This window comes from Emiliania huxleyi (assembly GCF_000372725.1).
Source record: "Emiliania huxleyi CCMP1516 unplaced genomic scaffold EMIHUscaffold_1040, whole genome shotgun sequence".
NCBI classification, from domain to species: domain Eukaryota; phylum Haptophyta; order Isochrysidales; family Noelaerhabdaceae; genus Emiliania; species Emiliania huxleyi.
Genome location: NW_005202175.1, coordinates 1,155 through 9,986, shown reverse-complemented (window position 1 = coordinate 9,986; position 8,832 = coordinate 1,155). Strand labels below are relative to the sequence as shown.

General features: G+C 64.5%; 2 protein-coding genes across 2 annotated transcripts; one reads left to right on the top strand and one right to left on the bottom strand.

Annotated features, from left to right (window-relative positions):
* The first annotated feature begins 889 nt into the window (after positions 1 to 889).
* On the top strand, positions 890 to 2,016 carry EMIHUDRAFT_446769 (hypothetical protein). The gene is made up of 2 exons (XM_005792852.1): positions 890 to 1,052; positions 1,117 to 2,016. The coding sequence occupies exons 1-2, from the start codon at positions 896 to 898 to the stop codon at positions 1,689 to 1,691; spliced, it is 732 nt and encodes a 243-aa protein (XP_005792909.1). The 5' UTR covers positions 890 to 895; the 3' UTR covers positions 1,692 to 2,016.
* Positions 2,017 to 5,078: 3,062 nt separating this feature from the next.
* EMIHUDRAFT_372797 (hypothetical protein) lies at positions 5,079 to 6,350 on the bottom strand (the record flags this gene model as incomplete). The annotated part of the gene is made up of 3 exons (XM_005792851.1): positions 5,079 to 5,526; positions 5,712 to 5,755; positions 5,958 to 6,350. A coding segment is annotated over one exon (216 nt), but the record flags the coding sequence as incomplete, so codon positions are not given.
* Positions 6,351 to 8,832: the final 2,482 nt, after the last annotated feature.

The following is an 8,832-nucleotide window of genomic DNA, read 5'->3' as shown; positions in this document are numbered from 1 at the left end:
ATGAAGGAGATGGACTAGAGGTGGGCGCTCCGGCCGTCCCTCCTGGCCAGCGCCACCATGGCGCTGGCACCCAGCCGTCGGCCCCTGAGGGCGTCAGGCTACGACTAGCCTCTCCGGGCTCTCTGTCTGTCGCCCACCCTTCCGCGCCGAGGCACGTACTCGTGTGACGAGACCGTGCGACGCCGGCTCCATGCCTAACGCCGCACTGGAGTTGGGCGCTCCGGCCGTCCCTCCAGGCCAGCGTCACCGCTGGCCCCCGGCCGTCGGCCCCTCGTGCGGGCGTCGGGCTACAACTCGCCTCTCCGGGCTGCTGTCTGTCGCCCACCCTTCCGCGCCGAGGCACGTACTCGTGTGACGAGACCGTGCGACGCCGGCTCCATGCCTAACGCCGCACTGGAGTTGGGCGCTCCGGCCGTCCCTCCAGGCCAACGTCACCGCTGTTGAGCTCTCCAGAAGACTGGTGCCTGATATGCTGCCTCCCTGCGGATGCTGCCGGCGAGCCTGGCGGTCCGCTGTACTACAAGGATGTGCTGACTCGATCCTACCCCGCAAATTCCTACCCCCACGACTCGGAACACGAATGTGACAGGACCATCGGGTCCTTCGGCCACCAAAGCGAGATCACCCGAGAGCAGCTGAGTCTGCCTCTGGCCTCGCCTCCCTCTCCTCCAGGCATTCGTGGCATCCTATGGGTCGTCCAGAGTATCGACCTCTGGCTTGTCAGCCGCCCCACCGAGGGCACCATGAAGTCGTACAGCGATCGCCACCTCGCTGGCCTCTCCGCAAGGCCCCCCGACCGCGTCGAACTCATCGGCTTGGGCGCGCAGTTTCTTTTATATTCGTATTTCTTCTGAACACTCCTCTCCTTGCTTGCGCGGCGTGTTCAAGCCGAAAGATGGGGGACGCATACCGCGAGCTCCTCGACTATCTCAAGGCCAAAGACCAGCAGGGCGAGCACAAGCGCGAGGAGGCCAAAGCCAAGGCGCTCGAGGAGCTCACCGCCCTTAAGAAGCAGACGTTCGCCCACATATCATTTTACAACTGCATCAACGGTGTGCGCCTCCTACCCACAGCCGCGCGAATGCTGTTGACTGACACTCCGCTGCCGTGCGACAGCGGCGGACACGCTCGAGGACGGTGTTGACGCTGCGCTCACCTCGCAGAAGGAGCTGTACGATGCTCTTCTCGGATTCACGGGCATGATGGCTGGCTTCTCATTCATCGGCCTGCCGCTCGGTTCGCAGCCCGACACGTACTTCCAGGCTGTCGCCTATTTTCTACTCATCCTCGGCTTTGGCGGCTGCATGGTCGCCGCGCTCATGAGCTTCATCGCGACCCTCTTCATCAAGGGCCTGATGCAAGAGCCGTGGGACTGCGTTCGCGACTGCTTCTTCAAGTGGAACCCTTACCTCTACTGCACCAACTTTCTTGCCATCGGCGGGCCCTTTATGCTGTTCCTCGGCGTCAACGTCATGGTGCACGATTTCTTCACCGACCGCGACGAGGTGGATTGCTGGCGCAAGGGCATGGGGGAAGGCGCAGACAAGTGTACACTTTCCCTCGGCCTCCCCATCAGCCTCAACGTCCTCTCCCTAATCTTCTTGCTCGTTCTCTGCTGGCTCTTTTACGGAGCGGTGCTGAAGTCGCAGCGCGGACGGCGCATCACAAAGGCCATCGAGGAGCGGCGCTGAAGGCGCAGGCTTCCGCCGCGCCTCATTATTTTTCCAGTTTCGTCCCTGTTTATCCTCGTAACCGGTCGACGCATCTGTTCCCACTGTTCCCACACAGCACAGTGCGAGGACACGGGTGTCGCGTGCAACCTAGAGATGCCCGCCCGCACGCAGCGAACGACGCGAGAGAGCGCGCTCACGTGAGGACCATGTGTGCGCTCCCCCCATATTGCACATATATTTATGGAACACGACGATACACGAGACCCACCTGCAGCTGCAGCCTGCACCTCTCGAGCTGGCAAAAAGAATTCAGTAGTGGTCAGCTCTAGAACAAAACAAAAAACAAAAACAAGTGAACGAAAAATACGCCACTAGCTCAAGGCCCCTGTGCACCATTCACGTTCTCTCGGCTACGGGACCGGCCCCAGCTTCGGCTGAGGGCTAACAAGCTGCCGAGCGCCCGAGCCCAAATCACTGTGAGAGTCGTGATTTCTTGTTGGTCTTCAAAAATCTCTCTCTCTCTGATCAGAGGGCGTGGGAGGTTACTGCGTTTTAGTTCTAACTAATCAAACACCGCCAGTCCTCCTCCGGGAATGCACATGTACATGTGAGAGCTATGTCGCGGAGGAGGGTTTTGGACAAGTCCTCCGCGGTGACTCGGGGCGATTGGAGCCGCGAATGGAGCTCGCAACGGAGTGACGAGGCGCATGTAACGACCCCCGGGGGTCCCGATAATCGAATTGAGGAGGACGGGCGGTCCCATTGTGTGTAACGAACTCTCTGAACGCCGCACGGAGTCGTGTGAGGGCCTCGGAGAGAGGCCCTGTCGTTCAGTCTCGAGCCGCCGACAGGCTCCTGACTTCAGTCCGTGAGTGCGAAGGAGAGTAGCATTCACCGTAGCCCCCCTTTGAGCAAACGTAAACCAACTTAGACCAGCTGAGGATCTCAATACGCAACAGCACATAGACGCAAGACCGAGCATTGACGTTACTACGTACCACCTTGACCTGACTGCACGACGCACTGGACCATCGCTCAACAGCGATGGAGGAGCATCACCACGACGACCGAACCGCGGAGTGCCAGCTGCCCCCCTCGAGGGGCAATTCGCGCCCAAGGGCAGCATGGCTTCACCAACTTCACCAACCTTGCCAAGACCAAGAAAGGGAGGGTGGCCACGCCGACAGTCGCGGCGGCCTGACGGCCGCCCTCCCCGGGGACGATGGGGACCCCGCCGCAAACCCCGTGCACCCCACCCCCAGCAGGCGAGTCATCCGGCCCCGCGCGGCCGAGCAATCAGCGCCTCCAAGCGCGGCCGCGTGCACCGCCGGTAGGAAGACCGGCGGGCCGCTCTACGGCGCGGCGGCCCCCGGTGGCGGCGGTCGGCCCGAAGCCGACCCCGCCGCGCGCCTTCCGCAACACTCGGGCTTCAATGCCACCCATCCGGAAACCCGCCCCGCGACAAGCTACGTACACTGAAAAAGGACGCCTCCTCTCATGCCCAGCACACGCGTTTCTCTACACTCGGTTTCTCGCTCCCGCCCTTCTCGCGGGGCCGAGAGCGCGCAAGCTTTCCCCGACTGGGTCGTGGATCGCCGTGATCAGTTGTGCGCGCGCCTCAGCCCCCCGATCCGGGAAGGCCGGGATGCGTGTTCATGCAGTTGGGCGGTCCTCCGACCGCCCGAGCGCTTTCCCTCGGTCTGTTAAACCTGAGGTCGTGGCCGTTCAGACTTCAGTATTCTCAGCCGCGGCGGCTGGCGCGGCGGTGGCGCACGACGTCCCCGCGCGCTCGCGCTCTGCGCGCTCCATCTCCCGCGTGTACTCGGACTTCAGGTTGATCTGCCCGTCAAGAATTCGAAAGAGTGCCGACTGACGACAGCGAAGCTCCTCGTGCCGATTTCTTTTTAGATCCAGAGATCGAAGCTAACATCAAAGGACATCCCCGCAGCAGCTTGCCCTGTGCACTGTGTGACAATCTCAGCCGCTGGTCAGATAGGTGAGACTGCGCTTTAACCCTAGCTAGGGTTAAGTAACCAAAAGGACGCGCCTCGCTCTCAGGCAATGCCCTGTATGCATCAAACACCATTGAGGTATTTTCTTAGTCCATGTCTGACTCTGGATCAGGGGGTCTGAACCTGCCTGCGAGGTCTCTGGGGGGCCACAGAGCCACGATGGCAGACTGAGCGGTCCGTCCTCCTCTTCGGCCCCGCCTGGCTCGCGGCGCGGAGAGAACCCGGCGCCGGTCCGCGGCTGGCCTGAAAGCCCGTCCGCAAGCCCCTCGGAGCCCCCAAGGTGCGCCCGTTTGCCCCGCGCGCCGCCCGCGCCGCGCCTCCGTTTCGAGGAGGCCGTTCCCGGCAGATGCGCTTCGGGTGGGACGGGTTTTATTGTGGGTGGCATCCCGGCCCAGGGGCGGGACCAGAGCTCCGCGATAGGGTGACGGAGCTCCCCGCCCGGCGGCACAATGCCCGCTCACCGCTCGCTCCGCCCGTGCTCGCAGGCCGAGTGCCATGCCAGGAGGAGCGACCCGACCAAGAAGGCCCAGGAGGTCCACGCAGCCCTCCTGCTTGTGGCGTCGGCCTACTCGATTCGGGCACCTCGGGAGAAGCCGTTCCTGCCCGGCCTCAATCACCCCTCGAAGCAGCTGCGGCCGCGATTTCATCTGGTGACCACCCCACCCCGGCAGGCGCACGCTGAAGCGAGGCCGTCCCGCAGCGCTTCCGAGACGGGGCTGTTCGCGCGGAGCGTCACGCCGCAGGCGTCCGCCGGAGGCCCGCCGGAGGCTGAATGCGGCGGCCACGTCAGTCTTTTGCCCGCGAGGAGCCTGGCCGTCTCTTCCCAGCCGCTTTGCACGCCCCCAACATCCCCTGACAGCAGCAGCGCCTCACGGCGTGGGCTGCGAGGTCACTCGGGGTGACCCAGGGGGCGGCGGGAGAGCACTCTTCCGCCGGAGTAGCGGGCGGTCTTTCCGCTACTCGCTCGTACTTGAGGTGCATCCACGCCCGCCCACCACCTTCCCGGCAGCCCCACCCGCTCGGTGACGTCCTCACTCCCCCCCCCCCCTCAGGCGAGGCCCTGACCACCAAACTCGCGCTCTGCGCTCCGGGAACGGGCAGCAGCGCGACGCTCTTCGAGAGCGAGCGGCGGCGGCGGCTCAGCACGAACCATGTCAGCGCAGGGCGGCGCTATAGCTGCGTGGCGGGCCCCCACCACCGGACTCCGTCAGGGCTCGCGTCTCCCTGCCAGCGCGGGAGCTGAGGGGAGCGCAGTGTCTGTGTCTGTGTTGTGTGTGAAAAAACATTAGATTCTGCATTCTCTTTGGGGTCTGAGACCGTCTCTCGCACCAAATTGTGAGACCACAGCCAGACCAAAAAAAGGCAAAGCCGGAAGCCTCCCAGATCGGCCATCGCTGCAGAATTCGGACGTTTGCTGCTAAAACAGCTAAAACGCACCGATAAAAAAGACTTTAGCAGCCAACGCAGCCGAGACGCGAGAGATAAAGCCCGAGCAGGCCGCAGAGCGAACTCGCCGTACTGAGCACCGCAGCGCGAACTCGCTCCTGTTCGCTGCGCAGCCCTAGCTGCGCTCCATTTTTGGCTCTGGCCGCGACCGACCCAGGCCCGGCTCCAGCCGCGGCCACGTCCGAGCCGGCGGCGGCCACGCAGCAGGGCGCGCCACCGCACATGCCACTCGCCGCAGCGGGCGGTGTCGCCGGCGGCGACGCACCGGATGCTGCCGGCATCGAGACACGGCGGAGCTGGTTGCCGAGCAGGAGGACGGCTCGGCACGGCGCCGGTGCACGGGACCGTCGCCATGTACGCCGGTGTCGTGGAGGGTATGATTATCCGGTAGGAGCCTGAGCGGGACATGGTGTGCGTGGTTGTGAGTATGCACCGTAAACGAGACGCGATCACGCTTTTAGCGCGACATTGAACGGGCTCCGCCTCGAGAGGGCGTCTCGCGTGCGCGGCGCCGCTTGGGCGGGGCGGGAGAGCAGAGGCACGCGAGGCGGGTGGGAGGCGGGCGGGAGGCGATCTCAACTGCAGAAATCGCGCCGCGGAGAGCTCAAGTCAGCAGAGCGGCCCCTGCAGACGAGGGGACGGAGGTCGACGGCCAATTAATCGCTCTGGCGGGGCGTCGCCGCGGGGGGCGGGAGGCGTGGCGGGCGGGCCGAAGGCGCGGGCGAGTGTGAAGAGAACCGACGGCGTCAAACGGTCCGTGTCGGCACACGGGCGGCACGGGCAAGGGCCCGCACGTGCCCCATGGCCAGGGGGAGCGGCGGCGCTCCTGACTACGCTCGAACAGGCCCCGCGAGACGCCTCTCGCGGCGGAGGTCGAGCGGCGACGTCGAGCGCCGACTTCCGCGCGGCTCCTGCGTCGGGCGCGTGGTGCGCGTCGAGAGGGGTGGGTCGGACAGGCCGGTCCAGGGGGTCGTGTGGGCGCGTGCGAGGGCCGGAGTCGTGAAGCCACCCTCAATAAATAGGCCGCCGGATCAAAGTTGAGTCGCCGGCGCCTGAGAGGCGTCCGGCCCTCGTCTAGCAGCCGCCGTGAGGCAACGGGAGCTCCTCCGAGGCTCAAAATTGGACCCATCTGACCGCTAACGCGTCCTCTGCAAGGCTGCGTCTTCGGGCTGCGGCCGGCGGAGACTGCCCAGCCTCGGCGAACCAGCGAAGATGGGAAAGCCTCGTTCGACCACGCGAATTTCTTTTCCAGAGGTTCAGACCCCCTGAGCTGGTCCCTGAGCCGGGGTTTTCTTTTGCTACTGCCGGCAGGAGCTCCCCCGGCGCTGTCCTTTACCTTCAGCGACACACACGACAGGTCGACAGCAGCATCGGGTCAGCAGCTCAGCACACGCGGCACGCACACAGACCCTCTCTTCTGGCGCGAAGGTGCACATGCCGCTTGAGTCCAGGGATCAGGCATCGCGGGCGTCCCGGCGACGCGATCACCTCTCCTCATCACCTACCTATAAGTATCTTCTGTCTTGCCCGCTGGCAGGCAGCGAGCGGGCGCGGAGCATCGGCGAGCATGGACATGGACCCGTCGTTACACCCGCTCGCAGACTCACCACACACTCTAGACTTGAGCCGAAGGCGTCTGCGGCACCATGATGAAAAAGTGCCCGTACCGGCTGGCGCCCTCAGGGATAACGGTGAGCATGATCCCAGCTGGGGTTGCGACCCGCATGGTGTCGCCAGCCTGCATGCCGCTTGAGAGCTCGACCCGCCTAAAGCCGACGGGGATTGTTGTTGCAAGGGCACGTTGCCCGCAGGTGCCTACTGGGTGCGGTCGCACATCTTCATCGGCGGCAATTCCTGGGGCAGCGCCGGCGGCGCAGGTGGCAGCGCAGGCGGCAGCGCAAGCGGTGCAGGCCGCGCAAGCGACGCAGGCGGCGCACGCGGCAGCGCAAGCGTCGCAGGCGGTGGCAGCAAGGTGGTAGTGCCAGGTTGAGGAGCAGCTTGAGGAGCAGCTGTCGAGGGTGAAAAAAGGCCGGAATTCGCCCTCAGAATCCGGATCGCCTCGCGGAGCCGCTCCGGCCGGCTGTGTCCCAGCGTCTCGAGCAGCCGAGTGAGGTCACTCAACAGAGCCGCCGCCTCGCTCAGCTCCCCAGCCACCTCTGGCCCTGCCATCCGGAGCAGTGTGCACAATTCCCGGACCAGCTTCAGCTGGTCGCGCCCCCCGAGGTTGAATGCGGCCACCTCTTTCCACAGGGCCCACGCCTCGTGCTCCTCCGCAGTGCGCGGCTGGGTTGAGCAAGCTGCAGGTCCGCTGTTGGTTGGCCACGACAGGCAAGCAGGAGGAGGCCCGTTGGTTTCTGTCGCGGGCGGCAGGAGGCTGTAGCGGTGGTTGGCTAGGCCGGGCACAGTGCCGGCGAGCAGGCCGCCCGACATCCACTCCTCGCTCCCCAGCAGGTCCTCAAGCATCCGATCCTCTGAGCCGTCGGAGGAGGCGCTCTCCTCCTGCTCGTCCAGGTCCGGAGTCGAGCTGGCTGGCGGCGGGGAGGAGGGGCGGGACGATGGGCCGCCCAAATTTGGGGCGGTCGCGGACCGTTGCTCCGCTCGCCTCATTGTCGAACTGTCCATGAAGTCTTTCGCATCGAGGTCAAAATGGAGGAATGTCGACCGGGACTCGATCGCAGGGGGGTTCGCCCCAGCAGTCGCTGGCTCAGTGCGAGCTGCACTCGTCTCCTCGGCGGGACGACCCGAAACCCATCGTGGGGCAGCGGCGTGCATCGGCGTAAAGCTGGACCGAGGTTGGGTGCCGAACCAACGCAAAACGGGAAACGTCGTGATGGAAGGATTGCCCCCGGGGATTGGGGGGAGCGGGAGCGTGTCCACCGCCGCGGGCGTCACGGGTTCGTAGTCATTTTGAAAAAACCTTGATTTTGTTTAGGTACGTCCTGATGCGCCCTCCCCCCTCGCTTTTGCAAAATCCTGCAAAGGTGGGGACGTGTCTGTCCTCGACCCAGCCCTAGCTTGGGATGTCCGTTGTATTTATTTATTTATGATTCCTGCACCAACAAAACCGACAAACCGCCTCACGTGCTCCAACAACAAACAACTCTAACACCAGCAACACGATGTGAAGGACGCCTCAGGGGGCAGGGGCGGCTCAGGATCACAGACACCCCTCTCAGGATCACAGCACCGGCGGGGGGGCGCCTCAGGATCAAGCACCCACGGCAGGGTCTGTGGGGATCAGCAGACCTTGAGGGGGCGCGCTGAGGATCATAGGCCTGAGAGGGGTGCTGTCAAGATCACAGGGCTGCAAGGGTGGCACTCGAGATCAGAGCGCCAAAATAGGTGCAATACAGATCAGCGGCCGGAAGTGGGCGCAATAAGTAAGGATCATGAGCGCCGGATCGGGTGCAATAAGGATCATGAGCGCCGAACGGGTGCAATAAGGATCATGAGGGTTTTGTGGTCTGTGCGCGGACGGCCCGGGGAGCCTGCGGCGCTATTTTAACCTGCCCCGACAGAGAGTCTCTCGATACGGCGCGCGGCGGCGCCGCACCCAGCAAGCTGGGGCCGCTCCTTACGGACTCGTCGCTGCGCTCCTCAAGGCAAACACGGAGCGCGCTGCGCGCGCGGTCTACGCCGAATACTGCGGCCGCCGTCACGACTGCCATCCTTCCTCGGCGGCGCCGAGCGCGCGAGCGGCG

Bases quoted from the DNA above. Each gene is read 5' to 3' on its own strand.
- EMIHUDRAFT_446769 (XM_005792852.1), top strand. From the start codon at position 896: ATGGGGGACGCATACCGCGAGCTCCTCGACTATCTCAAGGCCAAAGAC. The intron at 1,053-1,116 runs GTGTGCGCCTCC...GCCGTGCGACAG, and splicing joins ATTTTACAACTGCATCAACG to CGGCGGACACGCTCGAGGAC.